Genomic DNA, 18,031 nt, shown 5'->3' with positions numbered 1-18,031 from the left:
GGCTGGACGGCTGTTCCCTGCCGGAACGCAGACCCCGCCCGCTCCGCTCGCCACTGGCGCCGGGCCGCACTTTGCCCTCGGTCCCTGGGGCCATGTTGGCCACGCCCCGGGGGCCGGGCAGTGCCGGGGCGGGGCGGTGGCTGAGTCCTCGGCGGTCCGCGGCGGCGGCGGCGGCGGCGGCGGCAGTGGCGAAGGCGACATGGAGAGCGGGGCCTACGGCGCGGCCAAGGCGGGCGGCTCCTTCGACCTGCGGCGCTTCCTGACGCAGCCGCAGGTGGTGACGCGAGTCGTGTGTCTGGTGAGCCGGCGGGGACTCCGGGCCCGGGGACCGGACTGGGCCGCCAGGCCCGGGCGGGGGAGGGGTTCCCGCGAGTCTGCGAGCGCGACAGGTGGCGGCGGCCGAGGACGGGAGGGTGCGGGTGGCGCGCGTGGGGCCGGCGAGAGGGCCCGGGCCCCGCCGCCCTCCATGACCAGGGCCCGGTCGGCTCCCACCCACGGGCCCCAGCTTCCCCCACCTTCCCCCGGTCCTCGCTGCCCCCCACCGGCCGGGCTCGGGTTGGGGTGGCCCGGAGGCGCCGCGGGGAGCAGGCCTGTCGCCCTGCTGGCGGTGGGAGGAGCTTGGGGCAGCTCCAGGACAGGTGGCCGGCGTCCTGAGACTCCGTGCTGGGGGAATTAGCCGGGAAGGGGCTTTCCCAAGCCGCGTGGGGTACTGGGGCAATATGGCCTCCTGAAACAGCATCTCCCTTCCACTCTGGAGCAGGCCGCGGGTCTGCTTCCCCACCCAAGATCAGGTGACCCCAGGATGTATCCTGTGAGGTAGGGGAGCCCTCCAGCACCAGGTTGGGGGGGGGTCACAGGCTCTTGGACAGCCAGCTCCCAAAGTTGGACAAGGTGTTAGAGATGGGCAGGCAGAGGGCTGGGACTGAAGTGCCCACGCTATGCCTTCATGGGGTCTGTTCCAAGGGGCAGATGCCCCGTGTGTTGGGATGGCTGTGCCAGGAGTGGGGCCTGGCACACTGCTCCCAGCATCCCGGAGTTCCGGCTTCATCTCCAGCTGGGGGTGGGGCTTGTGACTGCTAGCTCCAGAGCCTATTGAACGGGCCTTGTTCAGGCAGGGCAGGGGAGAGGCCTGGGCCCCTCCCAGTGAGAGCCAGGTGTCCAGACTGTCCTGCATCCCTGCATCTGCTGACATGGGGTGGTGGCCTTGAAGTGTAGGGAGGAGATGAGGTGACATGAGGCTGTTCCCAAGGGCCTGGAGCCCCTCCCAGAGTTCTGGCTGGCACACCCCCTTGCACCCCCAACTAGGACCTGCAGGGTTCTGAGTGCAGAACGGTGTCCACAGGGCCTGCCAGTCAGACTAGCCTGGGGTGCTCCAGCAGGCACTGCAGACAGGACTCACTTATGGGCAGGAAGCAGACTGGGGTTCCCTCAGAGGGGACAGTGCCGATACCAGAGAGGCCAGTAGTCCTTGTAGGAAGACAGCTGGCCCAACTGGGGAGGCCAGGCTGGAGCAGGAAAGAGTTGGAGGGGGCACCAAGAAGTGGGAGTCTGGGGGCATGGGCTTCCGCTCAGAGCACACTGGCATGCCTTTCCTGAGGGCAGGGGGGCGGGGGGAGTTCTCCATCACCCACCTGTTCAGGCAGAGGTGACTCAGGCAGGAGATGATCTGCGGGTGAGGCTCCAGGCCTGGGTGTCTGTGACTTCGTGGCCCATCTCCTTCTGAACCACGATGACTCCTCCTGGCAGGCAGCTGGGGCGGGGCAGTCCCCTCTCAGGAGATCCCCGTCCATTCCCCACCGGCCCCCAGTCCAGGAATCCCCAGCCATGCCCTTGCTGGTATCTGCTGGTGGCCTGGGAGAGGGAAGTAGAGAGAAGCGGGGAACCTGCACCAGGAGGAACTCGCTTATCAGCTCATGCCCCAAGTTCAGAAAGGGCCATGGCGCCTCACCCCCCAAAGGGGAATAGCAGCAGTGGGAGAGCCCAGGGTCCCCATCATGTGTGCCCCCCCGGGGGTTGTCTGTCGACCACTCAGCCCTTCCCCACCTGTCCCCTCAGGTCTTTGCCTTGATCGTGTTCTCGTGCATTTTCGGCGAGGGCTACAGCAATACCCACCATTCCAGACAGAAATACTGCATTTTCAGCCACAACGAGGATGCGTGTGGCTATGGCATCGCCATCGGGGTGCTGGCCTTCCTGGCCTCAGCCTTTTTCCTCGTGGTTGACGTCTATTTCCCCCAGATCAGCAACGTCACTGACCGCAAATACCTGGTTATCAGCGACCTGCTCTTCTCAGGTACCTGCTAGCAGCGCCCCCATTCTATTTGGGGAGATGAATAGGAGCAGGCAGTGTTCGCCAAAGCCCTGGGGCTCTGGGATTGCAGGGCCTCGGCAACCTTGGGAGGGGCCAGGAGCAGCCCGGGGTCCGCAGCGCCACTCGAGTACACAGGTTTGCACAGCACAGGGATTTCCGTCGCTCTGCCGAAGCCCACCGGCGTTGAGTGATGGTCACAGGGCTCTGGAGCCAGGCACCCCGGTCCCCACCCTGGCTTCTGCATCAGTGCCCTTTATGCTCCTGGAGGCTTCTGGGAGATCCTTGCCCAGGGCCTCCCCCGCACCCCCACCACCACAAGGAGCCCTTCCTGGGTCCCCGAACAGCCGCTGCCTCCTCCATGGAGCTGACCTTGCCCTCCCGGCCTTCTTCCCAGCTCTCTGGACCTTCCTGTGGTTCGTTGGTTTCTGCTTCCTTACCAACCAGTGGGCAGCCACCAAGGAGGAAGATGTGCTCGTGGGGGCCGACTCGGCCCGGGCAGCCATCACCTTCAGCTTCTTCTCCATCTTCTCCTGGGTAGGTGGGCCGGGGCGGACAAGGGTTGCAGTATCTTTGGAGAAGGGTGGTGGGAGGCTGACGAACCCAAAACTCGGGGTTCCCTGCAGGGTGTGCTGGCCTCCTTGGCCTACCAGCGCTATAAGGCCGGAGTGGACGACTTCCTCCAGAACTATGTAGACCCCACTCCAGACCCCAGCACAGCCTACGCTTCCTACCCTGGTGCATCTGTGGACAACTACCAACAACCGCCCTTCACCCAGAACGCTGAGACCACTGAGGGCTACCAGCCGCCCCCCGTGTACTGAGCCTCAGAGGGGGATGGTAAGGGAGGCGGAGAGGGTGCTCGGGGGGCCTCCCCCCTATCCTGGACTCCTCCCATGAGCCTCGCCTCCTGGAGCTGTGGCCCCTCCTCCTGTCCCGTGCCCTTCGGAGCCTCGGCTCAGCCTGGAGGGCCACTGCTCCCCCCACCCCAGCTGCTGCTGCGGGGCCCCAGCCCAAAGTGCCTCTGCCCCAAGGGCTTCACCCACCACTCCTCAAGGGCATTTTTAGAAAAGGGTTTTTGGCCAGATGTGTTTTGTTATTGCTTTTAATGATCCCATCCCCACCTGAAATAGCTAGACCTGCCCGACATGCTGTTTTGACAAGTGCCTTAGCTTCTCCCCAGCCCAAAGGAGCCAGGCTCAGGTCCAGGCTGTGGTGGCCGCGGTTACTTGGGGTTCTGTGCCAAAGATGAGGCTGCGAGCCTTCCACCTGCTTTGCTGCTGGTGCTGGCCGGGGGCCCCCTTTCCTGCTCACTCAGGTTTGTTTCCCACCTCCTGGCGCTGTCGTGCCCACAGCCCCCTGCCTGCTCCGGGAGCTGGCAGCCCAGTGCTCACTGCTGTCCTGTCTGCTCGCTCTTGGGTCTGGGGTCCCTACCCTGTGCTTCTGACTCTGGGCTGGTCCCCTGACAGCGGTGGCGGCGGCAGGAGGGGGGGGCCTGGAAGGATGCTTGCCACAGGGGCATGGGGTAGCACTCCCTTCTCCTTGTTCCCACCCCTTGGCAACAGGGAGGGGCTTTGCCTGACCGGAAACGCCCAGCTTTATGTAAATATTCTGCCACTGTTAGGTGTGGGGTGCTCCCATAGCCCCCGGGCTGTTCTGAATGTATTAAGAAGCCTTGGGGATAAGATGCACAGATCCCTGGTTCTAGTAGACGGATTCCAAGACAGAATAAATGTTTTCCTCGTTCATAATCTCCATTGTCATTCGTTGGGCCTTAGCCTAGAGGTCGAAGAGAAATTCCACTCTGGGGTGCACCCTGGGAGGGGGTTGCTTTACGAACTTGGTTTTGAATAGTCCCGGCCGCCTGCCCCTCTGGTACGCCTCACGCACGCATGCGCACACACTGCCTCGTCTGGGGTCTCATGCCTCACGCTGCCGTCCATCAGCATCTTAAAATAGCAACTGTGCTCAGCTTGTAAACAAGACAGTTTCTCTGGACTGCCTTGCCAGGGCCTTGCTGTGCCCTTGCTAGAGTTGGGGTGGGGGCACCAGGGAGCTGCCCCACTGAATGCCCCTTCCCTGGTAACCCTTTCCTTCCCAACCCCTCCTAGCAGAGTGAGGAGTCCCCTGGCGAGGCCCAGTCCTCCACTTCCTGCCTGCAGAGAGGGGTTGTTAGCACCGGGGGCGAGCCCATCTCTGGCAGGAGGGGCCAGGGCGCCCGAAGCACCTCATTTCCCTTTTGGAGCAGGGACTGTCAAAAGTGGGCCTGTTAGTTTGAAAATCCTGAGTAGCAATTAATACGGTTCTATGACCACCTGTGACTCAGGACCAGTCAGTCACCAGCAAACTGGAGTAGAACAAAGGGGAGAGGCAAGCCAGGGCAGGGAGGCCACCCCAGAACCCTGATCCCATCTGCACCGGCGTGGGGGACGGGGGCTCGCCCACCCCAGCGGATTCTTGCTTCCATGCAAGCCGCTGACAGCCCATTTTACAAGGTACAGCTGAGCTAGTCTTCTGGGCTCCTGAGCTATCAAGTGTCTATTTCACAAACAAAACCTGACCCCACAGCCCCAGCTGGCAGAACTGACCATAGCCTTGTCTTTCCATCCTGGGACCCAGGCTCCTCCGTCCACCCATTTTGTCCTGAAACCTGTCCAGACAGAAGAGTAAGCAAATGGTCCTCCTAGGATGCGCTTCATGGTCGCTTCTCAGTGAAAGTGGTGTGGCTAAGAGACTAGTAGTACTAGAAGAAGATCTGGAAAGAAATCCCCACGTGTGTCACATCAGAGCTGTCTACAGTGAGACCCAGGGCATCCCAGGCTGTTAAAGACAAATGTGCTTTCGGGGCACCTGGGTGGCTCAGTTAAGTGTCTGACTTCTGCTCAGGTCATATCTCAGTGCCCCTGGGATCAGGCTCCCCGCTCAGCGGGGAATCTGCTTGTCCCTCTCCCTCTGCCCCTCCTCCCGCTTGTGCTCTCTCAAAAATAAAATCTTACAGAAAAAAAAGACAAATGTGCTTTCACCAACCAGTAAATTTTAATAATATTAGTTACTAATTCACACGCTACAACAGAATCATAGACCCTAACCCTAGCCACCTCTGCCCCTAACCACCCCCCCACACACACACACTTTAAAAGATTAAGTCCCTGGGACCTGAGCCCCAGCAGGGTAAGTGCCTCCCCTGTGAGAGAAGCTGTAATTCTGGAGAAAATGATCACCCGAGTGTAGGAAGCAGGAGGCCATCAGTCCAGCCACCCTTGGGGGCCAGGAGTCAGTCCCAAGCAGAGACAGAAACCTCTGCGTGGGCCGAGGCTCGGTCTGAGCCGGAGGTACCGGCGCTCGGACTTCCCAGTGAGAACAGAAACTCAACAGCGAAAGCCACAAGGGGGAAGAAGCCATGGGCGCCGATGTCGCCAGTGTGTGGTTCTGCCCCTCACCCCACAGGAGGGGGGGTGGCTGCGGTAGCCAGACCCTGAGCTCACGAGTGGACCAGCAGCCGGGAAGGGAACCAGGAAAGGGGGAAACGGGATGTGCAGACCACCGCCCAGGACCTGCACCGCGGGAGGCAGAAAGTCCCATCTTCGCCCCACCCCCACTTCCTCCTGGGGGAAGGCTGCGCGGCGGCCGGCCGGCAGGGGGCGGCCGCGGGACGGGGAGCCTCAGTTGGCAGGGCTGCACTGCAGGATCTGATGCGGAGCAAACAGCTTCCGGGCTCCCGCCGCCTCTCCTGGCTTTCCCGGCACCGGGCAGTTCTCCTTGTTCTCCTTGCCGTCCGGCGCGGCGGGCAGACCCGAGGCCTTCTTGAAGTAGCAGAGGCGGCACACGGAGTGGTATTTGTCTGCTCCTCCAATCACCTCGACCTGGCCACGGGACGCAAAGGGCCTGGGCTGAGAGGGGGCACAGCGCCTCCGGGCCTCACCCCACCCCCCGCCCCGGAGCAGGCAGGTGGGGGCTACCTCTTTCTCCGAGCCTAGCCTCTTGGTGTAGGCGGCCTCCCGGAAGCACTCCATGCACACGGCTGTCAGCTTCACCACGCTCTCCGCCAGGGGCACCAGGTTCAGGATGCTCCCGAATGCCTACACTCCCAGGGAAAGACAGCAGGTGAGCACATCTACCTGGCCAGGTGGGTTTTTCCTTGGAATCCTTGGATGGACTCCCAGGCAAGCCAGGGAGCTGGGTCTGGCTCATCTGAGTGCCCGGGCTAGGACACGGCCCGGCTCAAAGTGCCCCCAGGTGTCAAGCCCGGGTCATCCAGGTAGCACTGCATTGAGAGAAGAGGCTCGCAGGGCTGCCCCTGTTCTTCCCAGGCCCTTCCCTCCCTCCAGATCCCCTCCAAAGCCTGTATCAGATGCCTCACCTTCCTCTGGAAGGTCCCATCCAGTGCGGCCACAATCACAGTCTTCCCAGCGTTGGCCATAGTCTCGCTGAACTCCACGATGTCTGGGAACTGGAAGGGGGCAGGGGTGGGGGGGAACATCAGTGAGCTTCCACCCAGAGCAGCAGCTTCCGGGAGCCACAGAGACACTGCCACCCATCAGTGTGGAGCATGAGAACAGGGTGACCCCAGCCCTCTTGCCAGCGCCCAAGACCAGGAGACCAGTGTCTCCGTGCTCACCCCCACTTCGCACAGCCACGCACATCCACAACCACCCTCGTCCCCTAACCATCGCTGGCTCTCCACACAGAACAGGTGCACTCCAGGCCCGAGCACATCGGACCCATCACTAGATCATGCAACCCAGCTGGAGGTGATCTAATACCACGGTGGCCAAAAGCTCGGGCTAGAGGGCTGCCTGCCTTGAACCGTGCTCTGGTTGAACCCATGACTGTGTGACCTTGGCAAGGACTTAATGTTTCTGAGCCTAAGAATGGCAAGGAACGCCCCCGGTGTTGCTCATGGATCCAAGGCACTCAAATAGTGAACAGGTGATATGCCCTCTGATTCCTCAAGAGGGGCCTGGGTTCTGCCAGCCAGTTACAGAGTAGGATGACACAGCAGGCCCTGCGTTTACTTGGTAAATCAGCTGTCATTCTAAGTGGCCGAGGGTGAGGATGCTACTTCTGCAGAGCCTTTGTGAGTTTTCACTGCTCAATCAAACTGCTTCCAGTGGGCTGCGTTTGTCTATGTGAATTGGTCTTTGAGTTGTGTGAACAGGCACGTTCTTGTCTTGGGGCAGCGGGTCTCTCCCCAAGCCGTTCAAGCCTGGCTTGGCCCATTTATTGAGGTGTGAGGTTACGGAGACCTGGACAGTTAGCAAGACAAGGTCCGTGAAGGTGGCTAGGAAAACCAAGAGCAATTCGAGTAGGATTCAGCTGCAGCCAAATCCGACTACCCTCTGCAGGGCTGGCCAGGCCCGAGCACAGAAGCACCCCCCACCCCACCCACCCCGACTCTGGCATGTTCGCACACTCATTGCGGGTCACAGAAATGCAGCTCCCATCCTGCAAGGGGCTCTCGGCCAGTAAACACCCCCCTCCCTAAGTTGTCACAAAGAAAATGGTTTCCAGACGTTACCAAATAATCCCTGAGTGGGGGGCAGGGGCAAAACCGCACAGAGATGAGCATCCCTGTGCCTCACCCACCACATGGAGGCATAATGTCAGGACACTGGTCCTTCCACACCCAGGTTTAGGGGCCCAAGGAGGGTCTTTGCCCCCCTCCCGCCCACTGCGCTGATGCCAACATTCAAAGAGCTCACTTCATCCCCTGGTCACATGCCACCTCCCTGGGAAGGGGTCCCCAGCAGGGGTTCCTGAGGCCTCCAAGATAAGACAGCGCTGTGCACATGGCCAGCACACTGCAGAGCGCCCACTGGGAAGCTCATAATTGACCTTTTTTTTTTTTTGGACATTTATTTTTATTGCTGTTAGTTTTTATGTTATGGGTTGACCTGTGTCCCTTCCCACCCCCCACATTCACACTGAAACCCTAACCCCCAATACCTCAGAACATGACCTCATTTGGAGGTAGGGTCTTCCCAGATGCCACCCCATTAAAGTGAGGTCAGCAGGGTGAGCCCCAATATCATATGACTGGTGTCCTTACAAGAAGGGGGCATTTGGATGGAGACACAGAGGGAGGATGGCCATCTACAAGCCAAGGGGAGAGGCCTGGATGTTCCCCATCCTGGCCCTCACAAGGAAATGAGCCTGCCCACACCCTGATTTCGGGCTTCCAGCCTCAAGAATTGGGAGAGAATCAATTCCTGCTGTGTAAGCTGCCTGGTCTGTGCTACTCGTTACAGCAGCCCTAGGCAGAGAATGCAGGTCACACTTAGAACAGAACTTCAGGGGGACACCGGGTGGCAGTGGGTTAAGCCTCAGCCTCCGACTCTTGGTTTCGGCTCAGGTCATGATCTCCTGGTCAGGAAATCGAGAACCCCTGGGAGCCCCACATTGGGCTCCATGCTCAGCAGGAAGTCGGCTTCCCTCTCCCTCTGCCCCTCTCCCTACTCCCACACACACTCTCCCTCTCTCTCTCTCAAATAAATAAATAAATAAAATTTAAAAGAAAATAAAATAAATAGGGGCGACTGGGTGGCTCAGTTGGTTAAGCATCTACCTTCAGCTACCTTCATGATCCTGGGGTCATGGAACTAAGGCCCGCGTGGGGCTCCCTGCTCAACAGGGAGCCTGTTTCTCCCTCTGCGGCTCCCCCTGCCTGTGCTCTCTCTTGTGCACTCTCTCTCTCAAATAAATAAATAAAATCTTAAAAAAAAGAAAAAGAAAAGAAATAAAATAAACTAGGACTTCAGGGCACCCAGCTGGCTCAGTCAGAAGAGCGTGCAACTCTTTTTTTTTTTTTTTTTAAATATTTTCTTTATTTATTTGACAGAGAGAGGGACAGACAGAGAGCACAAGCAGGGGAAGCAGCAGAGGGAGAGGCAGGCTTCCCGCCAAGCAGGAAGCCCAATGCGGGGCTCGATCCCAGGACCCTGGGACCACGACCCCAGCCGAAGGCAGACGCCCAATGACTGAGCCACCCAGGCGCCCCAGAGCGTGCAACTCTTGATCTCAGGGTCATGAGTTTGAGCCCCACGTTGGGTATAGAGATTACTTAAATAAATAAAAACTTTTAAAAATAAAATAAACTAAAATAAAATAAAATAGAACTTCCAAGCGCTTAGCAAATTTCGGGTTTTCTTGGTGGAAGAAATAGTTCCAACATGGGATCTGGGTAGGAAAGTACCAGCAGAGGGCCCTCACTGGCGTCCAGCTGCCCGTTCCACACCTCTGGGCGACTAGCAGCGAGCCGCTTCCTTTTTTTTTTTTTTTTTTTTTTTTTTTTATTTTTTTTTTTAAAGATTTTATTTATTTGACATAGAGCGACACAGCGAGAGAGGGAACACAAGCAGGGGGGAGTGGGAGAGGGAGAAGCAGGCCTCCCGCGGAGCAGGGAGCCCGATGCGGGGCTCGATCCCAGCACCCCGGGATCATGACCTGAGCCGAAGGCAGACGCTTAACGACTGAGCCACCCAGGCGCCCCGCAGCGAGCCGCTTCCTAAAGGAGTTTTGATGGAGGGGAAAGAACTCAGAGCAGAGATTAGGAAGCCTCCGAGTGGAGGATCTGCACCTCCGTCATCTTCCTGCCAAGAGCCGCCTGGCTCGTGATCCCGGCCCAGTGACCCCCGGCTCTGCCCCGGCTGGGGCCTCGCTTCCTGGCAGACACGCCAGCCTCGCAAGGGCAAAGGCCACAAAGGACGGGACAAACTAAAACGTTCAACCGTGGATGGTAAAACACGAAATGAAACGCCACAGACGGAACTCAAAGGCAAACAGGGAAGACGTCGTCACAGCACGTGACAGAGTGGTGCCGGCCACTTCACGTGCACTGGAGGACAGACAGACCAAGAGAAAAAGGAGTGGAAGCCCTTCCAAGGCAGTTTACAAAAGGAGCAAGAAATACAAGAAGCCGATAAACATAGAAACAGATAGGCAGCAGCAACGAAAGAGAAATGCAGTGGAACTGGGCGTGCGGGCGTGTGTGTGCACACGTGGGCACGCTCCGCCACCTGCCCTTCACTCCTCTCTCCTGGGGATTTCTGCAAAGGCCCAGCGGTCACGCTGCCCTCTGCACCTGCTGTCCGCTCTCCATCCATAGGGCCGAGCCTGCCTGCAGCCACGCACTTCCCTCCCACCCGAGACACACCCAGCCGGCCAGCAGCTCACTCCCTGGCTCTCCCACAGGCCCCTTTCGGACTACCCCACCTTAGCTCTGTCCCCCTGACAGTGCCTTCCTGTCCAGGTGTCTCCACCTGACCTATGACGTCATTCTCTCCCTGGACTAGAATGTGAGCTCATGGGGTGGAGCCTCTGGCTGAATCCCCAACACCGAGGACACGGCTGGCATGGGGCACAAGCCCAGAAAGTACTCATAAATGAATGAATGAAAATGAATGGATGAATGGGATTGACCCCTTGACCAGCAATTCCACTTAGCAGATAAATCCCAATACATCAGACAGCAACCCAAGATGTCCATCACAGCCTTTATTATTTCTTTTTAATAGGAATTCTTTTTTTTTTTTAAAGATTTTATTTATTTATTTGACAAAGACAGAGACAGCGAGAGCAGGAACACAAGCAGGGGGAGTGGGAGAGGGAGAAGCAGGCTTCCCGCTGAGCAGGGAGCCCGACGCGGGGCTCGATCCCAGGACCCTGGGATCAGGACCTGAGTCAAAGGTAGCCGCTAATGACTGAGCCACCCAGGCACCCCATCACAGCCTTTAAATGGCACGTGCCAGGGGGCCAGCATAAGTACGATAGGGTACATTTGTAAGCATTTGTAAGGATGGGTACATCCTTGCAGACGGGAACATTTGCTGACATGGGTAAACAGCCACACAGCGTGATAGGAGCCCCCTCTCTTTAAAAATGTATGCCTAGGGGCGGCTGGGTGGCTCAGTCGTTAAGCGTCTGCTTTCGGCTCAGGTCATGATCCCAGGCTCCTAGGATTGAGTCCCACGTCAGGCTCCCTGCTCAGTGGGAAGCCTGCTTCTCCCTCTCCCACTCCCCCTGCTTGTGTTCCCTCTCTCGCTGTCTCTGTCAAATAAATAAATAAAACCTTTAAAAAATAATAATCATAAAAAAATAAAAATGTACGCCTATAAAGACTAGACAGATGTAGAACCAATGTGTAATGGGTTTTTTATTTGTTTTTCTGGGTTGTGAAAACACAAGAGCCGCCCCAGCTGCAGGGGCTAGCCTGGCACTCACAGCTGGGCTCTGGTGTTATCACGTGGCACGTAATTAATTTCGCGGAGCATGAGCATCAGGCAAGGCCACTCCACGAGCGCAATGGGTAGTCCTGTCTGGGCACAGACTATAAGGGACCACACACTCCCCTGTCCTGGTCAACATGAGTGACCATTCCTGCTTTACCAACTCGGCTTCAGCCTCCTGGTTCCCCCTCCCTAGAGAGCAGCTTTAGGATGCCGGTCACGGTCACCCCCCTTCCTGAGGGCACTGGATCAAGAGCTAAGCCAGCCTCCTAAAACCCTCCCTAGAATGAGCCCCACAGGCCCCAATCCTAATAAGCGAGCCCTCTCCAGGCCCTCATTGAGACGCCCCCGGGTCCCACAGTGTGGGCTCTCCCTGCAGCAATGAATAACCACTCACCAAACACACACACAAAAGAATTTCAGGGCATAGAGGTGAGTAAAATACAGTAAAGGGGGCCATGTGCCCAAATTCCAATGGTCAGAAGGGCAGCAGAAACGACGCCTGCAACTTCTAGAGAGATGCCACCCCGCACCAGGGACCTCCACGTTTTCCCGATTCCATTCTCCGGATGCGCCCACCCAGGGCCATCTGAGAAGCTGCGTTGCCAGGCCTCCCCGCCACTGACTCAGAATAAAGTTCTAGCGTTTTCAGCTACTGAAACCTTGGGCTTGTTTGTTACAGCAGCTCACGTCACCCTCACGACGGTCCCGGGTAGAAGTGAGGGCACCCATACCACTCCTGAGACCTGAGGTAAGCCCCACGGGGAGGGAGTTATACTTCATTCATTAGATGCACTCGCAGCAACAAAACACCCCGAAGCCCAGGAGGGAAACCAAGGCCACAAAGGACAACCTGCAGACTCAGCCAGAGTGCACTCCTGAAGAAAGGAAAGACTGAGCCGGAAAGGCCTTTAACACAAGATTTCCAGAAAGACAAGGGAAGGAACAGCAACAGTTAAACGGTACATCCATAAACAGAAACAAGGACACGTGAATTAGAGCGGGAGTTACGTGAAAAGAACTAACCGAAATCCCAAATGAAAAACAGTCTCTGAAACCACACACACTTTGGGAGACGTTCCCAGGACACCGGCTGGATGGGGGGGGCGGGGGGGGGAGTTTCGGAGTGATAATAGCATCTCCCCTCCAGGCACAAAGGCCACCAGCACTCAAATGTGAAAAGCACACCAGACCCCAAACTCAGCAGAGAACCTCCCAGGACACACTCTTCCGAGAGCAAACCCGTCACCCAGTCACCTGCTCGGGAAGGCCGCCAAAGACTGAGGGCAGCCTTCTCCTTAGCGGCAGGGAGGGATGCTGCTTTTCCAAAGCCACAGGGAAAAACCATCGTCAAGCTACCCCTTCTGCCACCCTGCTTAACATACAGAACAAAATAAAGACATTTTCCTACCAAGACTCAGAAAGCTTCCCACCAAAACGTCCTGAGCTGTAAGAACTACTAAAGGATGTACTTTGCAAGAGGAGAAACAAATCCATAACGAACAAGCCAGAAGCAACAGCGAGGCAAACAGAACATTGCTTAGGTACCAGCGTTGAGAAATTGACTTGAATTCATGACCCCGAGATCAGGAATCATATGCTCTACAGACTGAGCCGGCCAGGCACCCCAAGAAACTTAATTTTGTTGTTGTTGTTCACTGTAAATATATATATATATATATATATATTTTTTTTTTTTCCCCTTGGGGGGAAGAGAGGGAGAGAGAGAATCTTAAGCAGTCTCCACACTCAGTGCAGCCCAACACAGGGCTCGATCTCATGACCCTGAGATCATGACCTGAGCCAAAATCAAGAGTCAGAGGCTCAAATGATTAAGCCACCCAGGCATCCCGACCCCCCCACCTTTTTTTTTTATTATATATATTTTTTAAGAAGGTAAAATAAATCCCTTAAAACATGAAAAGCAGGGGCGCCTGGGTGGCTCAGTCGTTAAGTGTCTGCCTTCGGTCATGGTCCCAGGGTCCTGGGATCGAGCCCCACCTTGGGCTCCCTGCTCAGTGGGAAGCCTGCTTCTCCCTCTCCCACTCCCCCTGCTTATGTTCCCTCCTTCGCTGTGTCTTTCTCTGTCAAATAAATAAAATCTTTTTAAAAAATAAAATAAAATAAAATCTTTAAAAAAAAAAAACATGGAAAGCAGTACAGGGAATCCAAAGGGTATTCAGATACCAGTTGGAGCAAGTTAGCGTTGCCTACTAAAAGATCAGAGATAGAACAAAATACCTTCCAAACCAGCACAGGAGAAAGGAGGACAGACTGAGAGTTCGTAGGCAGAATGCCAGGACAAGCCAACTTACAAACTGCCCTTCGTCGATGCCTATGACAGCCACACCCAGGGCCTCCTGGGCCACGTCCCGGAGCAGGCAGGCTGGTAGCGCCTCCATGGTGTTCCTGGGGAGAGAAAGCCAGCACATGAACAAGGCAAGGGAGCGGAAACCTGGACGCAGGGGCCAGGGGCCAGCTCCCGTGACCACCCTACCCCCAAAGCACACTGCACTGTTGGGCTGGAGCTTGCAGTTAGTGCCTGTGGGAGGCATTTGGGGAGAATAAAGGCCCATGTTCAGAAAAGCAGTCATTCAACACAAGTTATTTCCCTTGATGCGCTGGACTAGAAATTGGCAATGCGCGATACAAAGCTTAACGGAGACTCAAAGGCTCCACTTCTGTTCAGTGTGGGCCAGGGCAGGAGAAATGCTTTAATTTCTTTTTTAAATGAGAAAAAGAACACACATAACTACAACTCAGGCTGCATTCTAGCTGTCTTTCTATCAATGCCGTCATAAAATATAATTTTTTACTTCTTTCTTTTTATGGAGGAAGGGGCCCACGCAAGGCAAAAGTGCCCCGGAAAGTCCACCGTGGTCCTGGGCAGAGCATGAGCACCAGACTCAGCCCTGTGTGTCCCAGCAGAGATAAGCCTAGGACTCCAGCCAACACGGCCAGAGAAGAACTCAATCCACTTGGCTCTTCTGGCAGATCGAAGGATTTCGCCATGATCACAGAGCTATTAACTGGCAGAGCCAAGACTCAAATCTAAGGTCATACTGTTGTTGCCCTGTGTGGCCAACGGGGAGAATATTATCCAGAAGAGTTTGAAAGCCAAAGGCCGAATGTGGGAAGCTTCCACCCCAACCTGCCTCCACACCCAGGGCCATTTCTGAAGAGGGATCCTATTCTCTGTCCTCTGTCTTTTTAAACAGGGTCTGTTTTTCTACAATGAGTTTTTTTTTCTGTGTTCATTTTTCCTGCTCCTCAACTAGCCTTCTGAGGGGCTGGTACTTCATTTTTTTTTTTTTTTAAGATTTTATTTATTTATTTGAAAGAGGGAGCACACGAGTGGGGGGGAGGGGCAGAGGGACACGTGGACTCCCTGCTCCCCAGGACCCCGGGACCATGACCTGAGCCAAAGGCAGACGCTTAACGACTGAGCCACCCAGGCGCCCCCTGTAGCTGTATTTAGAAAAATAAAATACTTTACAACCCCTGCACAGTTATTATCTTGCTATAATTCTATTCTGGGAAGAGCATGAGATGGTATTGCCTGAATTTTAAATTCCCCCTTCCCTCCCCAAATAGAGAAAACCACAGGGTGGGCAAGGGCAGCGTCTCCGGAGCCCTGTCGCTCCCACCAAGGGCTCGGTCCCAGCCGTGGTCCGTCCCAGCCTCCGCAGCCCGAGTTGGAGGGCATTTCTGCCACTCCAGGCAGAGCTCAGACGGGCCCCTGCCCTCCTGACTTCTCGTCCCGGGACAGTGCTGCCTCCTCTGCTCTCACTGTCCTCCCTGGATTCACCCCCACTCAGCAGCAGCAGAGGCAGACACCGTGTTTCTGGGGAGAAGCAAACCGGACCGCATAAATGACCAGCATCAGACAGCAGGGCCGGAAGCACCTGTCACTCAAATCCTGACGCTTAGCCCCGAGTCCCAGGCACTGTCCACCCCACCACCCGCCTGGCTTCAGAAACCCCATGCTCCCAGCCCGTGGCCACACACTGGGCCATTCCGAGGTTCCAAGGCTGCATGCACAGCATGGCTTTGCCACTGGGGGCTCAGGTGGACAAGTCCCAAGGACAGAGATCATGTCCCGGGCTCAGAAATCTCAGGCCCCAATCTGCAGCCAAGGAACAGGGAAGAGGCAAACTAAATTTAAGCCTCCCTCCCCACCTCAGGTGGCAAAGGGAAATGTCCGCAGGGTGCAGGCAGATAAACATAAACCCAGAATGCCTGAAGGACGCATGATGACCAAGAGTGAGCTGGGGCTAAGACAACTACAAAGTTAAATGAAAAGAAACATCAGGCTCAACAAAACCAGTTTTGCAACCGCACAGATGTAAGCATGGCACTACTGACAATTGGGGCGGGATCAATATTTGTCGTGGGGCTGTCCTGTGCATTGTGGGATGTTCAGCAACATCCCAATGCCCCTCCCCCACTCCAGTTGTGAGGACTAAAAATGTCCCCAGACGTTGCCAAATGCACTCTGGGGGAGGGGGCGTGAAATTGTCCCTGCTTAAGAACACTGAGCTAGAATTCTGTGAAAGGCCAAGTCCTAAGATCCCTTGCCAAGCGACTTTGCAAATTTGCTGAGTTGCAATATTTCAGTACCAGGCATCGGCATTTTTTTTTTTAAGATGTTATTTATTTGACAGAGAGAGACACAGCGAGAGAGTGAACACAAGCAGGGGAGTGGGAGAGGGAGAAGCAGGCTTCCCGCAGAGCAGGGAGCCCGATGCGGGGCTCGATCCCAGGACCCTGGGATCATGACCTGAGCTGAAGGCAGACGCTTAACGACTGAGCCACCCAGGTGCCCCGGGCATCAGCATCACTAACCATTCCCGCTAAAGACAGCTCTGACAGTATGTTCTAGGCCCTTGGGAATTTTCACCAGGTTTCCAGGGGAGGTCCTGCGACAGGACAGAAGAGAGCAGGGACTCACCGGTCATGCGTGGAGAAGCTGCTGCTGTACCTGGTATCTTTGGCATACTTGATCACCAAGCACTTGTACTGGGCAATCTGGAAGCGACGGACCCGTCTCATCAGCTCAGTACTGCAAGAGCAGAGCACTCTGTGAGGCCCACGGTATAAAGAGTGGGCAAGGAAGACCCCCTCGGCACAAGCAGGGCACCCCACCACCTTCTAGGGGTCTACAGCCTGAGACCCACCAATGGACAGAAAGACCAGTGAGGACAGAGGGCCCATGCTCTGGGAGTTCACAATCTAGGCCTGAGAGGGATGCCAATGAGAGCTTTAAGTCACTAGAGAGCCTGGGAATAACAGAATGATAAAGGTGTGCTGGACCAGAAGTGTTCTCCTTGGGGAGGGTGGCAAGGAATGACCACCAGCTGGTCCAGGGATGGGATGAAGGAATAAGTATCTCAGGGATCTGGTGGGGTGGGCAGAGGCAAAGGCCCCAGATTGCATTCCAAAGTAGTCTCATCCCAGAGGCCTTCACATAGTCTGAATTGACTTCACTAAATCTTTTTGTGCAAGAGAAAAAGCACTTTGCCTCTGGGTCTCAGAGCCCACCTTAGCCTCACCACGGAGGGCAACAGGTTTGCACTGGAGTGATCCCCCCAGGCGGAGGGCGTTACTTAGGGGGCTCACTAGCCCTGCCTAGGTCAGATGATGGTCCTGTCACATCAGGGGAGCAAAGGTGCCCTGGTCTGACTCCTTAGTGTGTAAAGTACCGGAGGAAACAGTCACACCGGAAGGAGGGGTGCCCACACTGTAGGGTGAACAGGCTTTAGTGAGAGGCTAAACCCTCAGCAGCTGTATCCAGCCGCAGGAAGGAGCGGTGGAGAACGACCCTAATGGACGGGTCTGAGCTGGGCGGGCAGTGAAGGAGCGCCTGCTCCAGGACCAGATCCCAGGGAGGAGCAGCATCCCGGGCGGGAACGCGCCGTCCGGCAGTGGGGGCTGTCCTGGGGGTGCTGTCTGAGAGGGGCGGCAGGCAGGCCCCGGAGGGGCGTCAGGGGAGGAGGACGGGCCCCCCGGAGGGTAGGGATGGGGGAGAAGGTGGTCCCCGCGAGGCCATGACTTACTTACCTTTTTCCTGAAAACATGGGTCCTAGAATCACCTAGGAGAGAAGGCGAGGTCACTTCGGGGCCCGCTGCGCACGGACGCCCGGCCATGGCCACAACCACAACCCCGACCCCGCTCCCACTCCCGAGGGCTGGGAGCCAGTCCCCGCGCCGGCACCTGAATCTGCCCCCGGGTCTTGCTGGGGGAGCCGGGCAGCACGGTGGGCAGGTTGATGCAGCTCATGGCGCCTCCAGGAAGCTTGCAGCTCAGGGACTCTCCGGTGCCACCGCCCAGCCACCAGGCGCCGGTTCCCGCGTGGTCCGCATTTATACCCAGCGCACTGGCCAATCGGGAGCCGGCGCTGGCGCCCCGGAGCCAATCAGCGCGCGGCCGCGGACTGGCGGGAGACTTGACCGCAGCCCGCCCCTAGTGGGCGGCCCCAGGGACCCGGCCGGCTCGCGT

At 56.8% G+C, this 18,031-nt stretch overlaps 2 protein-coding genes across 3 annotated transcripts; one reads left to right on the top strand and one right to left on the bottom strand.

The window, feature by feature from the left end:
• The first annotated feature begins 148 nt into the window (after positions 1-148).
• On the top strand, positions 149-4,059 carry SYNGR2 (synaptogyrin 2). The gene is made up of 4 exons (XM_006734266.3): positions 149-298; positions 2,056-2,293; positions 2,706-2,845; positions 2,935-4,059. Exons 1-4 carry the CDS (start codon positions 200-202, stop codon positions 3,130-3,132), a joined length of 675 nt encoding a protein of 224 aa, XP_006734329.1. The 5' UTR covers positions 149-199; the 3' UTR covers positions 3,133-4,059.
• Positions 4,060-5,322: 1,263 nt separating this feature from the next.
• TK1 (thymidine kinase 1) lies at positions 5,323-17,877 on the bottom strand. Of its 2 annotated transcripts, XM_006734267.3 has the most exons (7): positions 17,747-17,877; positions 17,593-17,624; positions 16,484-16,594; positions 13,848-13,941; positions 6,669-6,758; positions 6,268-6,387; positions 5,323-6,171 (listed from the first exon to the last, which is right to left on the bottom strand). In XM_006734267.3, exons 1-7 carry the CDS (start codon positions 17,810-17,812, stop codon positions 5,971-5,973), a joined length of 714 nt encoding a protein of 237 aa, XP_006734330.1. In that variant the 5' UTR covers positions 17,813-17,877; the 3' UTR covers positions 5,323-5,970. The 2 variants fall into 2 exon arrangements, with proteins under 2 accessions (XP_006734330.1, XP_030885055.1); XM_031029195.2 differs by having other exon boundaries at positions 5,323-6,387.
• Positions 17,878-18,031: the final 154 nt, after the last annotated feature.

The sequence above is a fragment of the Leptonychotes weddellii genome, chromosome 15, assembly GCF_054177405.1.
Source record: "Leptonychotes weddellii isolate Sample4059 chromosome 15, ASM5417740v2, whole genome shotgun sequence".
In the NCBI taxonomy this organism is placed as follows: Eukaryota; Metazoa; Chordata; class Mammalia; order Carnivora; family Phocidae; genus Leptonychotes; species Leptonychotes weddellii.
The sequence above is the reverse complement of the archived record's forward strand: the minus strand, read 5'-3'. Positions and strand labels throughout refer to the sequence as shown.